Source organism: Centruroides vittatus, unplaced genomic scaffold (genome assembly GCF_030686945.1).
Source record: "Centruroides vittatus isolate TY-2023 unplaced genomic scaffold, ASM3068694v2 contig_884, whole genome shotgun sequence".
Taxonomy (NCBI): Eukaryota; Metazoa; Arthropoda; class Arachnida; order Scorpiones; family Buthidae; genus Centruroides; species Centruroides vittatus.
The window spans coordinates 2,026,903-2,052,200 of record NW_027122576.1 but is presented as its reverse complement, the minus strand read 5'-3'; the positions used below and the strand labels follow the sequence as shown (position 1 = coordinate 2,052,200).

The following is a 25,298-nucleotide window of genomic DNA, read 5'->3' as shown; positions in this document are numbered from 1 at the left end:
CAATCGAAATGAAAAAATTTATTAAACTAAAAAGATATTTTACATTTATAAAAATACGGTTTTGATTGGTATGTACAATGATAAAGATGAGGTTTAGCAAACTGCACTTTAGATGGTCTCTATGATTTCTTTGACGTAAGACTTTCCGACTTTTTCCAACAACGAAGGTAAATAACAACAATATAAGTACGTAATTATATCTGAAAATACAAAAATTTAAGTAAAATGAATAGGCAAATGCACTTATTTCTATTTCAAATTTTCTTACCTTCGAAATCCTTATTTTGATAACCTGGTACTTTTAGTTTAAAGTGTAACCATTTTTGTTTCAAATGTGCATATGATGCAACACTGCAAGGGAAAAATGATTAGTTTTCTTTCCTTTAAGCATGCTATTTAGAAAAGAGAAACGCTTACTTGTCAAATTCGGAGGCCAGCCCATCCCAGTCGATGTCTTTCTCATTATCTATCGATAGTCTATAAAGACTGAAATAACAAGAATATAATGTTATTTAACATTTGTAATATGTTACATTAAGTTTCATATAATTTTAAATTTGACTATAAAGCTCACCATCTTCCAAACACCGGGGAGAAATCATCACTTTGTTACAAACCTTCGAAAGCATTTGTGATAAACTGTAATTTCACAAAGCACACCAGTAACAGGTTCCTAACGAAGTGATGGTTTAAATTTGACAATAACCAAAATGCTTTTGAAAATTTTAGATTCATTATAAGCTTATTTTATACATTAGCATTTTTCCTAAAAATTTTCTAGTCAATACATGTCATAATACACTTAGCATATTGCATAGGGCCAGCTCTTGATTCCATGGTAAATGTTTCATTGCAGACATACTTAGGGAGTGGTATAAACTCTTCGACTGGATTGCAGAAACTGGTTTTAGATCTCAACAGCAGTTTAAAAACTTGTCAAGATCACGGATCCCAAAAAACTGCATTCCCCGAATAAATTTCTTTGATGAGGATCAGAAACTGGTTGTTTGATCTTTATGGCAGGAAGTCAGTCTAAGAGAAAGCCATGATCTAAACCAGCCACCGGGCAGGTTCAGACCATGGTTTTCTCCATGATCTTGTTTTGGAAATGAAAATTGCTATTTTGTTTCCTCAGTAATGTTTTTGATTAGTCATCAAAAACACTAATAACACTAACAATGGATATTATTTATGTGACAGAGAAATGATAATCATATGGATAACAACATAAAAGAAAATGAGAGATTAAATACTTTAGAATGTTTTTCTGATCAAGAGTCTTAAATTCAATATGCATTTTCCAAATCTGGATTTGTGCATATTTTGAAGGAGAAAACAGCTGTTCCACAGTTAGCAATAATCAACTTTATTAATTGCTTCAATTAAAATGATGATAAAATAATCAAAAGTTAGACTAAGCATTTGTTTTCTTGAGAGAATCTTTAACGCTACTCTTATAAACAGTAAAATTAAAATAATTATTTTTTAACTCTTGTTGCAGAATAATTGTACTAGTACATTAACTGGGAGAGCGAGACAAATCTGAGAGCCTTGTTTTACTTTTCTTTGACAAAGCCGGTTGAGTTTAGATGGTTAAACTAACCAAACAACAAATAATTTAGCAAAGGAAAGACCACCAAATAGAACATAGAAAATAATAGAAGAGGTCGTCTATAAAATATTGATTACAAAAACAACCTAAAATCATACTGGATAAGTAACAATTTTTTATAATTCAGAGGAAGCATGAACTAATGTCTTACCTTTGTGCAAAATTTGAATAAAATAATTCAAAAATAAAACAAGCTGACTATTAATTTTCAATTCAATTTTTTTTTTTTTTTTTTTTTCAATTCAATTCATCTTTATTTGTAATAGGCCTTGGCCTGTTACAAGGGGAGTTATGATCAACATTCATTAAATAAACAGTTATATAGTTACAAATTTTTTAACAAAATTATACAAGTTATAAATAGATTTTAACTTAGCCACATGAAAAAACATATACATTTCTTTTTCCGAGGAGCACTCATTTAAAATATTTAAATCGAAACTTTGTCTTAGCACTATTGCTTTTTCGCATCCACAGACCAGATGAAATTTAGAGAAGTTTTCTAAACACCTCGGACATTCAATTTTAGAATAGATATAAATCTTGTTTTCAATCATTATTACATCATTATTAAGGCGAAGCTGGACGAAGAACCTCTTAACACCAAAGGGGAGATTAAACAACATGTAATTATTAATATTAGGGTAGTCCAGTATTATATTATATGGAATCGGCATCTTTCGTGTCCGGATATCCTCCACATCAAGTATCAATGAATTCTCCATTACATTTCTAGTAAGCTGTCTACATAAATCTCCACTAATCTCCGGAAGGTGTATAAACGGGCCCATCGAAAATCCAAAATTATTAATTACTCTAGTCAGGTGACTTACCCAGTTCTTTCTCGATTCTGTTCGTAATGATTTCCTATATAATTGGTTCAAAAGACTAAACAACAGCTGCCCACTGTCTCTCACCTTCATTAAAAATTTTACACATCTCTTAACCAACATTGACGTCATTCTGAATCTATTCAACTCTAATCTTAGTATACTTCCAGGGATTTTATAGTCCAGTAAAAACACTCTCCGTATGAACTTATTTTGAATCGCTTCTAACTTCTGATATTTTGGCAAACACCAAATTGGGGCTGCATAGCTTGTTGCATTTACAATTATTGAATTAAACAATTTAAATTGCGTTTGGGTGTTTTTTAATTTAATTTTTGAAAATAACATTCCTATACTTCCTATTAACTTATTTGCCTTGACCAGTGACATCTTGACTTGTTTTTCAAAGGACAACATAGGGGTTAAGATTAGCCCTAAAAAGTTTATTTCATTGACTATTTTTAATTCTTCTTTATTAATATAAAATGACATGTTCCTCTTTGAAAGCTTAGAACCATTTCTAAACACCATGATAGCCGATTTCTTCGGATTAATATTCAATTTTAATTTATTAAAATATAACATTGTTTGCTGAATTTTCCTCCGTAGAGCAGCAGCAGTGGGGGCGATTATCACAATATCATCTGCATAGACAATGGAGTGAACTATATTTTCTTCAATCAAGAATCCATCCTCTTCCCTTTCAAAACTGTTATTTAAATCAAAAGTATAAAAATTAAAGAGGTGGGGGGACCATGGGTCACCCTGTAACAGCCCACGATCTATCCTAAACGGCGCCCACTGCGTGTCATCTTGTCTAATAGTCGCTTCATAGCTTCCAAATAACAATCCTATCATTTCTACCATTAAAGTCTCCGCTTGATAGTATCGCATTTTATTTTGAAGGTTTTTAATATTTACTGCATCATATGCCTTCTCTATATCTAGGAATAAGGCGAAAACTTTCTGTCTCTTCTTATACAGCTGAATTTGTACAATGGCCATTAACACAAATAGAGCTAACTGAGTCCCACCTTTTTTGACAAAGGCAAACTGCGTGGGATTCCTAAGATTTTCTCTATCAATCCATGCAATAAACCTGGAAAGCAGCACTGATGTAAACAGCTTACGAAACGTCGGTAATAATGCAATGGGACGGTAATTGCCAGGTATTAACCTTTCCCCTTTCTTGTATAACATGAAGAATATTACTTTGTTCCAGTCAACTGGAACTACTACTCTTGAATAAAAGCCATTATATTGTCTTGCAAGATAACTAAGTATAGATACTGGTAAACTTTTAATTAATTTATTAGGAATATTATCTATACCTGGTGCTGATTTCACTTTAAGTTTCGAAACGCATCTTTGTAATTCCTGGACACTAAACACTTCTTCACTAGTTTTTACCTCAGTATAAGATTCTTCCACATAAACTTGATCCATTTTATTACGATAATCGGCTGAGAACCCTTCAAAATACTGTAGCCAACTAGTGTACGGTACACAACTTGGCTCTCGTAAATAACCAATGGGTCGACGAAAATCATTTATGATATCCCAGAATACTTTCGAGTCCTTAGCTTCTATCAGCCTATCGTTAAGTTCGGATAAATATCTTTTCTTTTTTGCCTTCACAAAATTCCTGTACCATCTTTTGTTCTGTACATATTTCTTCCAGGCTGCTTCTTGATTTGTTTTCCTAAACTGAGCTAAACTCTTTTGCTTCCTTATCTTGTAGTAGTAACATCTATTGTCATACCAAATCTGTTTAAATCTCCGTAGTTCACATCCCTGCCTATACTTTACACGACACGTATCTATTATCGCAATTAGATTCTCATAATTATCAATCGGTCTGTGGAGTGATTTTTGGACTAATATCTCCTCACTGACTATTAATTTAGTTTAGACAAGATTGACAAATTAATTCAGTGAAAACGTATTATTCTTCTTTTTTGTCCTCATTATTTGTGTGACATAATGAAACAATTCATGCAACTGGTTCACCAACATCTAAAAAGTGGGGTTAACAGCAGTAAACTTAGTAGCCAAATTTTCTCAGAAGTTTGTTCAGACTGCTTCAAAGACAATTATAACAGAATTTGTTATATATAAACACAATATAGCTAATCACTAAATAAATATTTATCCAAACTGTCTTATTCCATTTCAGATTAAAAATTATGAATACAGTAGACCCCCTATAACATTGGTTCATATAAGACGGATTCGTATAACATGGCAGAAAAATTGCAATCGTGTTTGTATAACACACTAAAAGAGGCTCATATAACAGTAAAAGAATGAGACAGATTGTCGTGGCTGACTCATGTCTTGACAGGATTGGTCAAATCTGGACCAATAGTGGACATTGCACAAACCGTTGAGTTTTTACTAGGTCCGCTGCTTGTTTAAAAACAATTGTTATTCAATGGCCATAAAAATTATATTTCTATTAATGATGTCTCCAAAGTTTAGTGAATTTTTCGCAGAAAGAATAACTTATCAGGAAACGCATCCGCCATTTGATGAACCGTTCTGTGACGAAAACAAGCTTAAACAATGGCGTCTTCGAACAGTGCACACTCGGTAAGTATTCCTACAATTTTTTGTTTATAGTATAGTTTATATGGATTACTCCCAAAAAATTATATGTGTTTTGGAAATATTCGAGTCAAATTAGTCTAGAATCGATTACTTTTATGGAAGAAAACCTTTCAAACAGCCGTACCCCCTAAACTGAACACGTGCTGGGCTGTGAATGGCTCATGCTTTTGTAAAATCTAAGTGTCTTGTACAACATGGAATTCATATAACATGGAACGTATCTACTGTATATGAATAAAAGATTTATTTGGTATCAACATTTATCATCCAATTGTGGTCTATCAAATAAGGGAGATTTCATTATGTTTGAAAATTGCAGACAACTAATATAGTCTGAAAGAGTCGGGCTAGTATAACTGGGAATGCATTTGTATAACAATACGCAAAAGTAACAGATTATTCCCACTCTAGAATAAATTACACATGTTCCCCTACTTATGAATGGGTTAGGTTCCCAAGATTTTGTTGAAAATCAAAAACTAACCTAGAAAATACATTTGTACACAGAATAACCACTTATTATTAGGTTTGATCCTTCAATGTACTTAATACAATATGTTTTACTCATTTACTGCTTAGTAGCAAATGTTTCAAACAGTTTTTTCACATAATGCACTTAGTTTTATAATGCCCAGTTTAATTTCCATGGTAATACAGCAACACTTGCATTTATTTCCACTGCTAGACTTACTATTATGTTTTGGATGTATTTTGAAGCATTAATTGTAAAAGTTTATAAAAGTTGCAAATGGCAATATGGAGTTTTCTGGGATTTCTTCGTGTGTCTAATACCTAATAGGGGCCAGTTTCCCATAGAAAATCCTCTGGTGGCATTCCTCATTGGCACATCGTCCAAGTATTGCATTGCCTTCGTAATAGTAAAAAATGCTGTTGCTCCAACTTTACCAATGTAGACACCGGGTCACAAGTGGTAATAAAACCTCAGAATTCACACAAAAATGAAAAATGACAATACACAATAGAAACAATTCCACATTAATTACTTATTAAAAATTTATTATTTATTACTGGCCAAAGACTGACTTTAACACGCAGAGTTTTTAATAGGAGACTATTTATTCAATGTATAGAAGACAAGTTTGAAATCTTCAGGGAATAACACAATATGATTTGTTCAAATCATACATTGATGAATCAATAACAAGTCTCAACAGAATCTCAAATCTATAGATCAGGGTCATCAAGTATTATATATTACCCGATATCCAAACTTTAAATACTTGATTCCATATCCTACATGTAGTGAAAAAAAATCACTTCATTCCAAAATAATATATAAATAATAAATTATGAAAAGTAGCCACTAAAATTTAACATTGCACTTAACTTATAAACAAGTTTCCCAACATTAAATCATAATTTAGGTAATCGTTACATGAATTGCCATTAAGAAAAAATAAAGTAAATTTTTAAATGAGTAATATAAATTACATACTGATAGATTAAGCGAACCGTGTCAGTGTCTTTCCACCTCTCTCTTGGTTTATCGTTATTTATTTTCCAACAAGTATTTAACAGCCTAAAATATATATTTATTATTTAATTTAATGATAAAGTATTTTAGTATACATGATCACCAGTAATAATTTTCTCACCAATGCTGACGGCACTGATTTGAATTTCTAGTAGGAACTAATTTGGCAACTTCTTCCCATTGAATTCCGTAGTAAACACCTGCAACGTCATTAGTTTGAAGAACAGTTTTAATGGCTTCGATTAAATTTTCTTCCTCCTCTGCCGACCAGTGTCCTTTAACTATATTAAAATATTTTATATCTTACTTCTTTATTACTTAATTAATTTAATTCTATTATTTAAATCAATGTTTCTATTTTTTAAAATTAATACAAAAACATTTTATGTATCACTACTGTAACAAGATGGAATAATTAAATTTATAGGGAGATTCAAAGGTCTGCATACAAGAATACAGATCATCTGAAGAAGCACATTTGCAATGCATTTTTTCATATTAGAATAGATATATCGTGCATTCACCACAAACTCGTACGTATTGTACTTTTTAACTTATTGGCGACTGTATAATAACGTGAACTCTAGAATCACTGTATTATAATTAATATGCTTGAAACAGTATGAAATAAATTGTTGATTGGGACAGATATATAGATCTTAAATCACAAAATTTTTAGCAATAAGTTGGTCAAATAATCTATCCGACATTAAATATAAATTTTCCTAAAATGGTACATTAATTCTTCTGATCACGGTTCCAATGTAAAATTGTATCATTATCATAATAATGTAAAGTATATATAACCTGCTTTCTTCCTGTGCCATCGGATTATTTCACTAATGTTTTTTGCTTCTCGATTAACCATGTGTCCAATTTTTGTCCACTTATTTCCGTAAATAGACACTAGCGCCTGTAAGTCTTCCACTTCATCTCTTGACGTTCTGAAAAAATAAAAATTTTCTGATTTTATCAATTTTTTATACTATATAAAAGATTTTAAACGTTTAAAATTATTTTCTCAGCATTAATGGTTGTTCTTTTTTCAAAAAGCTAAAAGGCTTATTAGACAAGGGTAATTTTTAAAAATTTAGTATTACAGTACAAAAATGTTGTTGCTTACTACCTATTAACAGATTTGTTAAAAAAAATAACAAATACTAATTACTTTATATGCTATTTAAATATATTAAAACCATTTTGATATGAGTAGATGCAAATCAATTTTCTAAAACTTCAAAATAAACTTTTATAGTATTATTGTCTATGCTAAAAGAAAATGATATACAAAAACATACCTTATTGACTTTCAGCAGTGAGTTAAATACAATAAAAAGGAACAAACTAATAAACTGAATACAAATATTGTTATATACTGCTTGTATTTAGGATTTTGTTATCCAAGATAAACTTCAGACAAAAACTATCCAAAATAGTGAATATTTCAACAACACTTAGTGAATGAAAAGTTACAAAATTGATTCCTTGGATTGGAGAATTGTACAGAATTAACCTGGTGGCTGCATTTGTGAATCTCTGATGTAGAGAATGTTCTAAAAGTTGTCTGAGCTAATAACTTTTAAAACAATACAAATTCAGAAATGGGAGTGTCAAATGCAATAACAATCAAATTATATACAATTATTTGAATCCTAAAGATTACACTGAGACACAAAATAATTCTTGTGTCAAACTTGCAAATGAAAAGTCTGAGAAAGACAATATATGTTGACTTCTTTGAAAAAGATAATAGAAAAATGTGGCAAATGTATTAAAATATTTCAAGTCAAATGCACAAAGACACAAAGATAAGTGTCTTATTGTAACTAACATACAATCTTCAATGATACATATGTATTTGGAAAAAACAGGCTAAATTTGAGATGGAAATTGCTTTATACAGTGAAACATGGATAATTCAAACCTTTTTTAATTTGTTTCTATTACTCTTGGTTACTTCAAAACTAATTAAAGGAAATTCAATTACTTTATATGACTTTCAGCAGTGGGTTTAATACATTAAAAATACATGATAGTTTGCATTGTTGGGGTGCGTACATGATGCCAGGTTTGGCTACTTTGTGTTAAATTTGGCTCCTTTTTCACTCTTTTGGTGTCAAAAAATATATTCTAATTTTCAAAAAATTACAGATTTCTTTTAGCTTTATTTCACTTAACCACTCTAATATAATGCTCCACAGTGGAATGGTAAATACAGTCACCACCTCATTTTGATTTGAAAATTATTTAAATCATTAATTTATTTTTGTAAATAAATTTTATTTTATTTAACTTTGTTATAAATTTTGAATTAATTTACTAAATATAGAGATTTGAGTGCCTATTAATCCTTAATTTTATAACCTCTATATTGAACCTGAAAATCATTAATAAAGTGAGCTAACTAACTACTAATGTTCCTTTTCTCCGAAAGTTAAAACATGAGGATGGCTTATTGAGTAAGCCGAAAACGTTAGTTTGTCTCAATAAAAATTATCTCAGCTATAAGTGAAAGGTGTCTTTTTTGTGAATTAGACTAATTATTGGCTGAGCTAGTATCTGCTTTATGCTAACTAACTACTGTTCGCTTTATTGAAAATTTGCTTTATTGCTAGGAGCAGCAACAGCCTTAATGATTGCGAGGCCCCGGGCAGCAGATCTTTGCGAGGCCTTTGTCCTTTGTGCAAAGTATGCGAATTGAAAATAGATATTTCTGATGATTGACGAGAAATGCAAAAGTTATAAATAAATAAATTTAGAGTTTAAAATATTATATTAGAAGATTTATAAAAGTTAACAGTCATTAAGACAACAAATTAGTAATGATGATAAACTACGGTACAGTACATAAATGCCTTAAAAGATATACGCAGGGATTTAAAACTGATGTTTGCGGCTTATAACTAATAGCTAAGGATAAAATAAAAAGTTTTAAATATAAACTTTTTCCACTCGAGTTGTTGCACGAGGCCCTGGGTGATTGCCCTGCTCACCACCCCCTAAGGCTGGCACTGGCTAGGAGAACTCACTACTGTTCTCCTAGCAATTCATATTAACATGAGGTGACTGTATATCTTTTTCAACAAAGCAGAAGTTAATATAATACATTTGCTAAAATTTTATATAAATATTTCAATACTGGCATCACTGATAGCATTTGTGATTAGACTTGTGTGTGGTTTTAACACATTAAGTGCCACAATAGAGGGAAATAAAATATCAAACCTGGCCATGCTCTTTTTTATAGACAAAATAGCACAAAAATTATGGCTATTTAATATAATTTTGTTTGTCATTGTTGAAAGACATTTTTTTCTCAATTTTTTTAGAATGTTGCAGAATTGCAACATGTGGCATGATGATTTTTTTCTGATCATCTTACACCATTTTTTATGCTTGTCAGGTTCTAAATTCAAGAATGTCTACCACACAAATGAATAAATTCTAGGTTGCATAAATGGACTGATGCAAATCTAAGAAATATAGAATAATCACTAAAATAATATATTTACTGTTTTTGTTCACTAAAAGAAAATATTGTTTATTGAAGATTTATTTTTGTGCTTTATGTTTTCGTGATATTATATTTATTCACCTTCAATGTGCAAAAAAATAATTAGAAAAAACAAATTTTGCATATTTCTCATATTTTATAGGGGAAAAAATTACATTTCAATTAGCATTTTGTGATTAAAAAAATTTACTGGACAAAGTATGGCCTGTGGAAATGAAATTGCACTAAGTAAGACATCACAGATTTCAATGTGTAGTGTGTGTTGCCAAAATGCAACACATGGCACTTAATGTTTTAATGTGTTAGTATATGATGTAATTTTCTACATATTCCTACACCTATGAAACAAAAATTTAGTACAGTATTACATGCTCCTATTTTTTACCATTACATGCATTAAAATGAAGATTTTATGCATAAATATTAGTGAAAAGTATATGGTAACTTTCAGTCAAAAATACAATATAAATATTTATTCCATTCAACAAACTAATAAGAAAAATAAAACAATTTCTAAATTTACCCAACCCATCCTTTCTTGTTTTCATCTCTGTAAGGATGAAATAATTTTCTTGCTCTCAAATAACAGCTGTGAATTGTTCTATTGTTGAGATCTTTGGCTAAAAGGAAAGTGATACCTCATATTATTAACAATATTAATTTACTGTAATTATCAGGGGTCGCTCTGGAAAATTTTCAAAAATTGCCAACCATTTCACCAGTTTAAAAATTTTTTTTTTTGCCACTTCAAAAATATTTTTTGCCACCAGCTTTACTTACTAATCAATGTAGATGCTGGTTTGGAGTCTGGAAAACAAAAGTAACATGTTAAGCTGTCACTTAAATAGGAATCATTTTTGAATAATTTTTTAATGACTAATTCCAAATAACGCATTTGATCATAAAGCTTAAATGGTATTTCACATGTCTGTCGTGTCAAAATTTTTATGCTTTAGTCTACTGTAAAAAGATCAAAGTGAAAAAAATGTTACTCCAAACTTTTCTGTCAGTCAATAAAAATTCTCCCCAATTTGGAAGTGCTGGGCGGCACTGTATGAAAACTGCCTTCGGTTCTCAACGTCACTTCCCACTTTCCTGCCTGAGTTTGTTGTATGATGCCGTGACATCGCTAGGTATGTGGTGCATGGGACTTCCATTGCACAGCTCAACATTCTGCTGTTTTTCCTGATGCATTCTTTGTAATTCAATTTCTTGCCAAATGTTGAAATAAGGGATTTTATTGCCACTTTAATAAAAAATATTGCCAAGTGGCAATTTTGATGCAATGCAGCACGACCCCTGAATTATATATATAATATATCTTGTATTTTTTAAATAAATATATATATATATTTACCAATGTAATACAATAATATATACAATTACTGACTTTATACAGATCTATGATGCACAGTTTAAACAAATTGTGTTACGTATTGAATGCATCCTTAATAATATCAAAACTAAAATTCTCTCTGACTTTTACATAAATGTGTTGATACTTACCTAACTGATAGTAAAATTTCTTGGCCTTAATGAATTTCTGAACAGCTGTATGAACCTTCTTTTGACTCAATCCAAGTAATACGTGTGGATGCTTCAATTCGTATTTCTAAAATTATAAATATGTATTTATCTAAATTTTACTTAATGTAACAATATTTTAAGAAACTAAGCATCATTAATTCATATATTTGATAAGTTATATTATACTGTAAACACATTACATAAAAAAGTCTACTTATAACTTATAGACTGGAATATTGTCAACAGGATTTGCAGGAGTTGTTTAATCAACCAATGATATTTAATTTGAAAATTGTTCAGATTGACTAGAAAAACTTCACAGAATACAAAAAGTCTCTATTGTTACCTGATAATTACTGCTTACATCTCGAAATATTTACAAAGAGAAGACAAACACACAAAAAATTATTTAGGGCCTTTCCATTTGTTTTTTTTTACACTACAGGAACAACAAAATTATGTGATCAACCTTAATTTTGATAGGTGAAAAAGAGCCTCAGAATAAGTATGCGATCATATGACTCTGTTATGGTTTCGGTATAAAAAAGGGAAAATGAAAACCTTTCAAATATATTTTTGTCCAATTTATTTAATTATGAACATTACTACAAATAATCATACTTTATCTTGCAAGTAATGAAATAAGATAACTTGCCTAAAACATTGTTTTCTAGTTGTCTCACTAGTTAACTTGTATAAGTCCTGTGAAAGGGACACACCCCTTATGAGAGTTAGTAGTGAGAGAACTAGAAAACAATGTTTTAGGAGAGTTCTCACCAGAACTTGTCTTTTGTCATTTTAGTTCATTGACAAAGCATTCACATTGTTTATTAGTTTTCATCTTAGAGCAATGTACTGTACATTAGGCTTAGTGTTATTCTGTAACTTTCAGTACTTTTAGACTGACTTGTCTGTTTTAAAATTGGATATGCAGAGTAAGATGTTAATTCTTTGACTTTGACAGAGGAATTTATTATTTTTGTCAAGGAAAATATCAAAATGTTGAAGATAATCATAATATTCATATTGAGAGAAAAACAAGGCCATTTCCATGCTTTGGTGAAGGAATTACAATTAAAAGACATCAAAAGAGTTTTAAAATTATTTTTGTATGTCTCCAAATCCTTTAGACCATTTATTAAGCTTTGTAGGGCCTCTTCCTTTGACACAAGAGATTAGCAGTTCCTCCATCTCGTTCAAAGAATTGTGAGAAGTTCACGTTGATTGGCCAATTCCGTTATGACAATGACAAAAGGTCAAATCTTGGCTAACTTTGGAATGACAAATGCCTAAGATGAAAAACCAATAATAATGACTAGTGTGAATGTTTTGCAAAAACAAATGATAAAAACATTGGTTTTTGTCATTGTTGGCAGTGTGAATGCAGCCTTAATTCAAGAAAATAACATCATTGGAGAAAATTTTTATTTTGAATTTTAAAGTAGCCATATTTCGACCTAACCGAATTCCTTAACATGTAAATCTCTATATCCCCGGCCAGGACAAAAGTATGGGAGCTAACAGGATTTCAAACTATTCGAGTTCAAATAAACAAGGATTTCCTGTTTTTGATCATTTTGAAATTTTAGATTTTTCTGGTAATGTGCTTGTAGATGGATATTTTTCTTCTTTCTTGCACTCTTCTTTTACAGATTGATCAACAGTACTATTTAAATTATATGAATAAACTCAAAAATTAATAAGTATGTTCACTTTTTATCATTTAAGGTATCTTCAAAGGATCAAATGTAGAACAAAAACTGAACAAACCTTCAGTTAAAATACATTAATTATGCAATACTTCTCCTTAATATAAAATTTATTATATATTATAATTAATTGACAATTAACAAACTTATGGAAACTGGTAACGAGCAGAGTAAGTAAAGACTAAAATTCTGATAAATTCACTCTAACATTAAAAGGACATGTTAAAATAATTAAAAAATATATAGCTAGAAGACTTATTAATTATAATTGTTATCAATTAATGCATAAATATTTTTTTCCTAATAATGAATCTCAAATATAACTTAAGGTAAATAAAAATAAAATAATTATAAAATATTCAGCATTTGTAGTTTAAAATGAGCAATTATTTATTGTGACACCACCACAATGCCAGGCTGCAATCATACTTTTTAATTTATTTAATTTAAAATATATGCTCTCCACCTCAAATTCGTAGAAGTTTGTTTGTGTGAAAGCTTTTGATGTATTAAATTGTTATTTTAATGTAAGTAGTCCATTTATGTTAAAAGTTTGCAACCCGATGTGATATGCTATATACTCTTATGCATGATGTGGCATTTCTTATATGTCACCTGTGAATTTTGTGTCTTTTAAGATATGCTTTCTATAATTTCTTGTATTATATATGACCTGGTCTTGTATAGCAATCACAAACCCTTTCACTGTGCTGTGATTGTGTAGTGGGTTTGGTTTGTGGTTGTCTGCAGAAAAGTGCCTCATTGTTTGCAAATAATTTATTTTGTTGTTTCCATACCATATATGGTTTATATCATTTCAGTCTTTCTGACTTGGTTGCTAGTTTTTCTTTTAGAGTATCACTGTATTCCTGTACGTGTGTATTGTGTTGTTCACACTTTGTATGTATTTTGATTTTCCAGAATATTTTCCTAATCTCTTTCATTAAGTTTGGTGTTATGTTTCTAGTTTATTATGTCAGCCTGCATAATTGTTGTCTAATGTTATGTATTTGTGTTTCTAGCCTTCTTTGTCAGGTAGGCTTTTGATTGTGTCTGTTGCAAGAAAAGTAATTTTATGACCTATTGTTTACATGCTGTCTTAGATGACATGCTGCAGAGGGGGTGATGACCTTGACAGGAGATTTATGACTCAATGATTGCTCATTACCGTAGTGTCAATCAACATGGAAAATAGTGATCCAGAGTTTAGAAGGTATTTATAACAAGCAATTTTACAACCAATTGGCAGCAAAAATTCTAACATGTACAATATGAAAGTGTTCTTTTTGCAGAAGATTATTGGCTACAAGCTTCTGACAAGACACTTAGTGAGTTAAATAGTGTCAGTCAATGTAGATAAGATAATCAGTGCCTAGACTGCCTCCAACTGAACTATTAAACAGCAAATTAGAGGATATCTCACTGGTAGCTCTCCACATAAAAAGTTTCAAAACATCATAAAGATTCAAATTAATATAAAAATATGAATATGAACAATGCATTCTTGAAAATGCAAAAAATTTATTTATTTATTTTACAAGCAAATGAAAATGTCAGTTGACAATTGATTTCCATCCCCCCATTTTACATTTATACCTACATTATAAACAAAACCAACAGAATAATAATATTTACAAAAGAAAAACAATAATTGCAAATATTATGATTAAATCAAATTACAGTTTAACCCATTTATAACGTCATCCATGGGACCGGCAATTTTTTGATGTTATAACCGAGCGTCGTTATCTACGGGGTCATAATTTCAGTCCGATAAAACGTACCAAGTGTGTTTAAGAATCTATTATAAACTCCATTCTAATTTTACATCGTATGTTTTACAGTAAAATTATTTCTTAATGGTAATACAGTATACTGTATCTATTATGATAGTAATAATTTATTATTGTATGTATAAAAATGCAAACTACATGTTTAAATAAACTTTATTTACATCGATGTAATTAAAAATATCAAAAATTACATTTTATAAGAAATTTCTATTTGTCTTAAGTTTCAATAATGGTGGAACTTCCAGTTTTGAGAATAATGTTGAATCAAAAGGCAACAAAAGGTTAAATTAATGTGTGCCAATTAAAAATAATTCAATTATTTCTTTATAAACTATTTGATATAATATGTTATATTAAAAATAATAGAATATTTAACAATTTAGCATAAAGTAATTTAAAAATGAGCACGTAATAACCGATGGTTATGTCGTTTAAAAGTGACAAAGTTCACCCCACCGAAGTCAGGTGGAAAGAGCACCACCCACAGTCGTTCTAGGAAAGTGAACTCTGACCCTAAGACCGAACACGTAGTATTTTTTTTTGTTAAATAAAATTTGGGAGTGCTTCAAATATGATGTTAAAGCAGGGTTTTATGTCGTTACAAGTGGGTTTTTTAACATTATCTAGTATAGTAAAATTGTGGGACCGATAAAAATTTGACGTTATATTAGGGTTATTGTTATATCCGATGACATTATAATCGGGTTAAACTGTATTTCATTTATAAGGAGAGAGAAAGAGATTTACCTCAATCAAATTATTCCAATTCCTTTTTAAAATATTATCTTCACTTTTTGACCAAGAACCCATTCTTAATTCTATACCTGTAATATAAAAGTAAAGTTTAGAAATAAAAATTTTTATTGAGTAGAATTCAAAATATTAAAATAAATGAATGAATTTGGTATTTAATTCTTGAAAATATTTGGTATAAAAAGAAATTTAGAACAGCCTGTAAGTAAATGATGAATAACTCTGACAATATTGCATTTGATTATCATGCAACATAAGTTCCTCTCTCAGACAGACAGAAGCATATTTTTATCATATCTGATACATTTAAAATTTGGTTTATTTTTAACTCTAACTTTTGTTATAATAATAATATTAGTATTTACAGATGATCATCTAAAAAATAAGCCCTTTTTACAATTACACATTTCTACTTCAACTCACATACAGTGGTGCCTCATATAACGTACTTAATCCGTTCCAGGTGCATGTCCGTTATACAAAACGCATTTTCCCATAGAAATACATGTTAAAACATCTAATTCGTTCCGCAGCATAAAATAACCGTACTGTATCATAAAAAAATGAACATGGGGGTGCATTCTTTATTCCTCCGCGTAACTCTGCGCGAGTGACACCGGTTTAAAAATTCCTGCGGAATGCGTTCCTAAATTCTGGTGGGAGTGCACGCCGTCGAACGGCAAAAACGGCCGCTTGTAGCAGTAGTTTTCAGTGGAAAGCAACATGGCATCCTCCATGGCTCAGATAGTTTCGTTTCCAGGTCCATTATGTGGTTTTATGAATGAGAATTTAGAAATTGTGAAAGCGCGAGTTAGTGCACGCGGGGATGTAAGTGTCTTTACGAGTTTTTTTCGAGGCTATTTTGAATGCTCTTTCAACAAATAATCCATTTTATGGTTAAATTTTACAATTGGGAACCCTTCTTTTGCCTTTTAAAGCTCATATTTTAGAATTATAGATTCCTCCATCACGATACTATCGATAGTGCGGGCGCCGCCATCTTTCTTTCTTTCACCGTCGTTCCTAAGTGACTACAAACAGCAGCGCACTAGTGGAGACGCAGAGCGACCGCTATTAAAGAACGCACCCATGGAGCAGTCACCAATTATGCCGGAAAGTCCGTTGTTCGCAGCCAGTCCGTTGCTCGAGTCACGTAACGGCCAAACAGAAAGTCCGTTGTTCGCAGCGTACGTTATACGAGGCACCATTGTACTTCATACTGGAAGCCTTTTTTTGTTATGTCTTTAAAGCTCTAGTTGCTATAATTTAAAATTTATTTTGTATACTAGTACTTTTTATATATTAACAGGACTTATTATACTGGAAACTATGGATGCAGATATTTAGTCTTACAGATCAGAAATAATGTTTTTTTATTTAGTTCACCTAGTCTAGTTGCTATAGTTTGACCTTGGCTTCCATCAAGTCATTCCTGGTCAGCAACTATCTGACTCAAAAGAGAACAACAATGCTTTCCCATATCCCCATTACTTTGCTCCTTTAGACTTTTAACTGTTCTTTTATCTAAAATAAAACTGAAATTGAAGTGATACAAATTCCTATAAGCAACAGAATGGAAGTCTCGGCAGTGAAAGCCATTAATCTTCACTGTCGATAAATTAATGCAATGTGAAAAAAGTAACAGATTTTAAATCAGGTTTTCTAAATAAACATTTATGTATTATTTAAACAAATTAATGTTAGATACTACATGAAATTTTAATATGTACAGATTTTATAGTAATTTGAAGTGTAATTTCTGTAAAAATGGTTCATTGGCAATCAAAATCCAAAGCCAGGATATCAAAACAAAAACCACCTACAGAAATAAACTACTTAAATTGATAAATTAAAGCAACATTGTACTCTCCAACAAATTTTAATGTTAATATTAATGGACAAAACTGAAATTATTATAGTATAACTGTACAAGAAAATTTCCAAATATCAATTAAAAAAAAAAATCATATAAGAAGTAAAACTTGATATATAAAAAAATTCTTGTTATTATTGAAATTCCATAAAACTGAAATGTTTGTGAAAACTTTTGCCATTAAGCTTATTCTTTAAATTTCTAGGCAAATTCTTAAATATTAAAACAAGCCTTTTAATAATTAAAAATTGTAATTTTTCTGTATTTGTTTCAAAATTTCAAAAAATTCCAAGAACTTATTATTTGACTCAAAAGGACACTGTCAACTGTTGCTTGTGTTAGTGAAAATAAAGTCAAGCTTCCCTCTTAGAATTCATTATGTTAATTCATGTTAACTTTCCTTACTTGCTTATCCTATCATTAACTATAATAAGATCTCCACCATTTGGAGAAGTTCTGTACCTAACATAAACTGCAGATTGCCAGCAAGTCAAATTTAAAGATCCAAATATTGGAAATGTTTGCTTCTTCTGACAAGAAAGAACAGATTTTTGATAATAATGTTTCAACGTTAAAATCTATTTTGAAAAATTTTTTTACAAAGTTTAATGATTAGTGCAGATAACATTGTTTTTCATTTGAACTCACTATACTCAGTTATTCAACTAATTTCAAAGGAGAAGGAAAATGTCAGATGAATAAAAAAAACAATCTTTCTGAATTGGAGAAGTTAACTGTAATATCTCTTCCAATAAAAATGGTTATTTTTCTATCTTGACGGATCTCTTAACTAATTTCTCAAAACCAAATTATTTAATGATCTTTAATATTTACATCCCATTCCTTGAATATAGTGAATCCAATGAAATGGGATAGATTGGATATAGTTACGATTTTCTAAAGAGATAATTAAACAATTAAAAACTCATTTGGCTCCAGGCACAGATGGAGTTTTTCCATCTATCACAATGTAATTAATATCGTTTCAAAGAGGAAAAGGGGTGGTAAGCCATACGGAATTATTTTATTTGTCCGAAACTTTCCAACAATTTGCACATTAGACCGAAAGTCTCATTCAATTCCAAAAGACTCAACAGAAACTGATTCTATGCAAATCTGATTCTAAAACTACCCTAATAGATGATGTTCTTTTAATTGATAATGTTATTCATAATTTATTTAATCAATACAATAACTGAAATAATGATTTACCCATAGAACTAAGTCGTTCTTTTTGCTGTTTTGTTAGCGTAGATGGATATCCATTACCATGAAGGATTGGTGGTTCAAAATCAAGCTCCTCTTCTTCAAAATCATAAAAGTAATCCTATAAATAAAAATTTTTTAAATAAGTATTATAAAGTTTATCTCTCTCATAGTACTTTTTAACAAAACATCCCACAATTCCAGAAATATTTTATATTGTTGATTAATAACAGATAATACTCTCGCTTTTCACTTGTGATATTTGATCCAATCTTCTTTTGTAGTAATTGGAGACAAATGAAGGTTTATAATAGGATAGTATACAAAGTTCTTTGAAGTAGATTTTAGTTATTACTCCAAGATAAAAAATAATATAAACAAACAGGATTTATGAAATTATTAATAAATATACATTTTAAAAATTTCTTGCAATTAAATTTTTAAAAATGTACATATGTTCGAAGAAAGTATCAATACTTTTAATTAACACCAAATGATCAGCAGAATTATTGGGCGATTTACAGACTACACCAGTGGTTCCCAACCGGTGTTCCGCAGAACACTGGTGTTCTGTAAGCATCTCCCAAGTGTTCCGCAGATTTAGTCGCAAATCGGAAAGTGTACAATCGTATTCGAGCCGCCGAATATCAAAAAATTAAAATCATAAAATTTTCATAAACTTAAATATATATGTACGACTCGTACTTATGGAGTGTACTACTGTTTCGAATAAGATAAAGACAATGATAAAAACTGAATGAAATATGTAAAAAACATCAGGCACAAGTTTCCCATTACAGTTATTTAGGTATATTTTTTCCTGTCTTAGAATTGGCGTTAATAATATGAGTAGAGATTTTGAATTATAACTGCTCAATTCTAATAAAATAACTGATGACAAGCTTATGTATTTCATATTAACTTAAGTAAGTGTTCCGCTAAAGAAAATTGCTCACAAAAGTGTTCCGCATCCTAGAAAAGGTTGGGAACCACTGGACTACACTAATGATTAGTTACTAAGATGGTGACATATCTGCCTACATCTGGTCAAATTAATTAGTAAGTAATTATTAACATGGCCCAAAAATAACCCAATAATTTGGCTGATCATTTGGCATTCATTAATTAAAATTGGGTTACGAGTTGTTATTGTTATATGTAAAAGGTTTCTCGTTAAAATATACTTTCTGAATGACATTCTTTTGAGTGAAATGTAGTCAACAAACAATATAAAATAATTGGCAATGCAATAACAGTCTCCTTGCTTAAAAACAAAAAATTTCTTTCAGAAATAGACATGAGCCACTGAAAATTAATCAATCAGTTGTAATAATTGGCTATAAAATATAAAATATGTATTTCTAAAAATTTATTAGTACACAATAGTGTAAGGAAGTACGGTGTTTGTTGCTGCTGCCTGATACCTAGTTTGCCAGAAAACCAAACCCAGGAAGGGTTTGCGGGTATAAACCACATTTGTGGGTGCCAAAGGACTCAGAATCTAGACACCTTTACAAATTTCTGTTTATTGTTACCAAAAAAAAAAATTGCTGCTTACATAGTTAAGTTTAATTCTTCAACTCCTGCCAATCATTTCCCAAAAACGTTCTTGATGTTACCAGTCTAAATCCAATGTGATGTTTGGAAGGCACCAGAACCAGGATGACATGGCTGATGAGGTGGGTGCAGGGGTTACTTAATCCTTTGAGTATCAAACACTTTGCATAGTGGCTCACTATTTTCACTTCCAAATCTCTCAGTGATAAAGTCATGTTAGAGTCGTCGATTGACTTGTGCAATCAAATTTAATAGAGAAAAATATGTTGACAAAACATGGTTTGAAAAGAATGATCAGAGAAGCACAGTTTGACTTTGAGATGCGGGTTTATATAGAATTTATCCACAAACCAAACAATTTAATTGGTCCCAAATTCTTCTCTTTCCTCTCTGATTGTTTCCTTCTTTGTCTCCAGGTAGAACTAGACCCGATTGGGATGCAAGAAAGGTCAAATTGCAACGTCAACCTGACACCACATCTCAAACTTGGATGACAGTATGTTTAAACGAACCTTGGAATTGTTGCTTGTATTGATTTGTTTGGAAATTTTGTAGCGATTTTTAAGAGAAATAAAAGTAACTGTTTTAAAACTAAAAACATACTTTTATTCCATTATGTATGCGCCATTGTTTTTAATGACGTGTTGTCATCTAAGGGGGAGCTTCATGATACCCTCTTTGCAGAGCTTTCCAGTTTTTCCTGCGAAAAACTGATTCATGTGGTTTTTGCAAGCTTCCAAAATATCAAAGTTTTTATCATGAAGGAAATTTTGCAGAGAATGGAACAAATGATAGTCTGACAGGGCAAGGTTGGGTGAGTATGGGGGGGGGTAAAACATCCCAGCCTAGTTCCAATAATTTTTGGTGTGTTCATAAAGATGTGTGCAGTCTGGCATTATCTTGGTGAAACACAATGCCTTTTCTATTGGCTAGTTCCAGATGTTTTTCTTTAATTGCCATGTTCAGTTTATCAAATTGGGAACAATACTTATCAGAATCAATTGTTTGATTCTGTGAAAGCAGCTCGTAGTACAGGATTCCTTTCCAATCCCACCAGACAGTGAGCATGACCTTCTTTGGATGAAGAGCAGCCTTTGGAGTTTTTAATGGTGGTTCATTTTTCTTACCCAATGATCATTTTTGGCTGATGATGTTATAAACGATCCACTTTTCATCACCTGTCACTAAACGCTTCAGAAAAGCGTCATTTTCATTTCATCTTTCAAGAGAATCACAAATGGAGATGCGATCCAGTAAGTTCTTTTCTGTTAAGTCGTGAGGTATCCAAATGTTGTAATGATTCACATATCCAAGTTTCTTTAGATGTTGACATACAGTTCTGTTTGATGACTTCACTATGTCTGCAATCTCTCAAGTTGTGTAATGAGGGTTTTCATCCAATAATGCTTTGTTCTGGTCTTCTTCAATAACAAGAGGTCTTCCTGAGCAGGGAGCATCTTCAAGGCTGAAATTATCTGCTTTAAATTTTGCAAACCACTTTCGAACAGTTGATTCTGCTACAGCACTCTCACCATAAACATCACATATTTTTTTTGTGTTTGTACAGCATTTTTGCCTTTATGATAAAAAAAAAAAAACAAGTGTCGATAATACACGTTGTTTGCATCCACCATTTTTGCAACGAGACAAATTAAATGATATTTGAATAATCTTAATGTTTTTTTTTTGTAACAGACGCGTCTCAAGGTCATTTATCGTAATATTCATTGGTTTGTACAATTCTAATCATTTTCGCGTCAATCAGTGTCTCAACTGTCAGCTATCAAAAATCACTATGAACTTTCCAAACAACCCAATATTTCTATAAGTTGTTTTCTCTCCTGTCAAAAATTTTTATTACGCATCTGACAATAATTATTTATTATTCAAAATATTTTATAGCACTTCAAGTTTGCAATAATTTCGTCCCATTCATGAGCACCCAAGCCAAAGTTTGTCTTCCTAGTCCAACATGTGAACTCAGGTTGTCCAACCTTTATATGTATTATTTTTCTTTAACTTCACATTGTGTTTATCTTATGAAATTTCTTTCCCTGTGGAAAGCTTTTAAACAAAATTTAGTGAGGGGGTTTGGACCTTGTCTGGAATCTCACAATAGAACATTTTCAGTTTGAATTGATATTTCAGACTGAAAAAACAGATACAGAAAGTTAGGTTAAATGTGTTGCTATGATTATCCTAAAATACTATTGAACTGTTACTGTTTCTTTGATCATTATTTTAATGTTAATTTAATAACTTTAAATTTAAAAAGTAATAAAGCTTTTCCAATGGAATTATTATTTACTAATTACTTAGGGTTGCCAGACATTCCAGTTTTCCAGGTTTGTCCTGATTTGGGGTCTCAAATCCTTGTCTTGAAGTTTGGGGATTGTCAAATATCCATTTATTAGTAGTAAAAAAAATTCTGGAAATAGCAGAAATAGCACTTTTTCACTTGTTTTGCTATTAACTTAATTATTACACTAAACCTAACTTAAAGTACTATTATCTGCAGTAACTACTGCAGATAATATTACATTAATAAAACTTTGTTCAGTGCAATAGCTAGATGTCTGCTGCTGTTTTTTTAAGCTGTCGTTAGGTGCATCATTGCGTTGGGAAGCCAGAAAGCCCTTACAGGATTTTTATCCCGGCAGAAAATATCTTTAAAATCAGCTTTTTAAATTAATTTTTAAAAGTCTTCCTTGTGCCCCCTCCAAACTGAGGGTTGGACCATATAGTTTCCCTCTTGTTCCAGTTAAAATATTCACAAAATCTGGCAACTCTACAATTACTCTATTTGTTGGAGAATAAATCGTCCGTTGACAATTAATGAGATGAGTTAATTAGTACAATTAACAATTAGCAATCAATTAATCATTACATCTCTATTTATGATTGTGTGATTTGGTTGATAACTGCTTTATTTAAATCATTTGACTTACTTGAACGTGGAAAGCTTTTCAGAAAGTTTTATAATATTGTGTTCTGCAAAGACAAAGATTTCAATTTGAAAATACTTGTGCTGTATTTAACTCTGATACTACTTAGTAGGATTTTACAAATATCTGAAATATAGATTAATCATTTATCGAAAAAATTTAAATGTTATTATTATAAATATCTATGAGTTGTGTTTTAAAAAATTATATATCTAAATATAACTTATAAACTACCTGATTATCATCATCTTCATAATTGGAAAATATTTCATCACTCAAGTGTTCAATATCAACTTTCTCAATATGTCCTTCGTTGGAAGACACAGAAGTCTTTGTATTTACATTGACATCACCTGTTTTTAATTTACTTTCTTTCTTATTACTAGTCTTTTTATTTTTCTTATGTTTTTTCTTATGCCTCATATCATCTTTTTGCATTTTATTTTTCTTTTTGTGTTTTTTGTCTTTCTTCTTCTTTTTTGTACTTTTGGAACTACCGGTAGCTACCGCAGTACCAGCTTCCAAACTTGTTTTATTCGTAGTACTTTCTCTTGTAATATCTAAATTTTCAGAATTTGGCTGAACTACTACTTTATTACTTGTAGTCGGTTGTAAATCAGTTTTTACATTTTCTTTATTTAAATTGGAACAATCAAATTCAAACAACATATCATCAGATTTTTCCTTGTTCTTGTGCTTTTTCTTTTTCTTCTTTCCAATGCCCTCAACAACATCATTATTTACATTTTTTAATTGTTCACTTTCAAAATTTTGTATTTTATTTTCTCCATTGTCTTTTTTCTTCTTTTTAGACTTTTTAGCACCAGTTATTTCTACGACTGTATTTTCTGAACTTTGCTCTCTCGTTTCATTCAAATTTGTTTCAATGTTTTTATTACTTTCCATAGTTTTTGGTACAGAATCACTAATTTCACCTTTTCTTCCAGTCAAATCACTAGTAGTCATTACATCTTTATTTTTATGCTTCTTTTTCTTTTTTGATTTTGTTGGTCTTCCTTCTATTGCCAAACCTTTGACTGTATTGTTTACTTCGCTAACATCTTTCGCACCATCACTTAAATCACCCATTTCTTGTTTCTTATTCGATTTTGCCGGACTTGAATTTAAAACCGAACCGTCGATTGTACCGTTTACATCACCTATATCTTTCGCACTTTCAATAGTTTTATCTTTCTTTTTTTTCTTTGATTTTGTTGGACTCATTTTTGTAGACGAAGTCATTTCTAAGGTACTAACTTCACTGTTGTACTTTAGATTTTCAATCCCACTAACACCTACATCTTGTACTAATTTTGTACTTGTGTCCAGAAGACTTCTCTCTTCATCACTGTCCTTGACATTTTTAACTAAATTATCTTTTTTTCTTTTCTTTGATTTTGATGGCGTTATTCTTGAAGTTGAATCGTGTAACTGATTATTTACATCATCTTCAACCCGGTCTACATTTTTTCTTTTCTTTGATTTTTTTGGGCGAACTTCTGCACAAGAATTTTCCCTTATCTCATTATCCTTTATAATTTCACTAGTATTAGTAATTTTTTGATTATTTATATCATGATCTTTAACTGATTCAATGTACGCTTGCTCTTCATAAACTGAACTTCCTTTGGTTTCCTTATGTCCTTCTTGTAATATATCTTTATTTTTTTTCGTGCTTTCTCTTCTTTTCCTTCTTCTTCTTCTTCTGATTAGCTACTTCTTCCATATCTTACAAACATTACAATACATTCACATAGCAATAAACAAAATTAAAAATTAATTTCACTGCCGTAAATGCTTCATGATCATATTATAATAAAATCATTTAAAAAATGTCTCTTTAAAGAATAAAAATTAACCTTTTCCATTAAAAA

The 25,298-nt window shown here is 30.6% G+C and overlaps 1 protein-coding gene across 1 annotated transcript; it reads right to left on the bottom strand.

The window, feature by feature from the left end:
• LOC136983687 (transcription termination factor 1-like) lies at positions 1-25,298 on the bottom strand. The gene is made up of 12 exons (XM_067280496.1): positions 25,284-25,298; positions 23,659-25,152; positions 18,929-19,043; positions 15,838-15,914; positions 11,568-11,673; positions 10,585-10,681; positions 7,355-7,491; positions 6,669-6,828; positions 6,509-6,592; positions 418-486; positions 269-351; positions 1-200 (listed from the first exon to the last, which is right to left on the bottom strand). The coding sequence occupies exons 2-12, from the start codon at positions 24,664-24,666 to the stop codon at positions 109-111; spliced, it is 2,028 nt and encodes a 675-aa protein (XP_067136597.1). The 5' UTR covers positions 24,667-25,152; positions 25,284-25,298; the 3' UTR covers positions 1-108.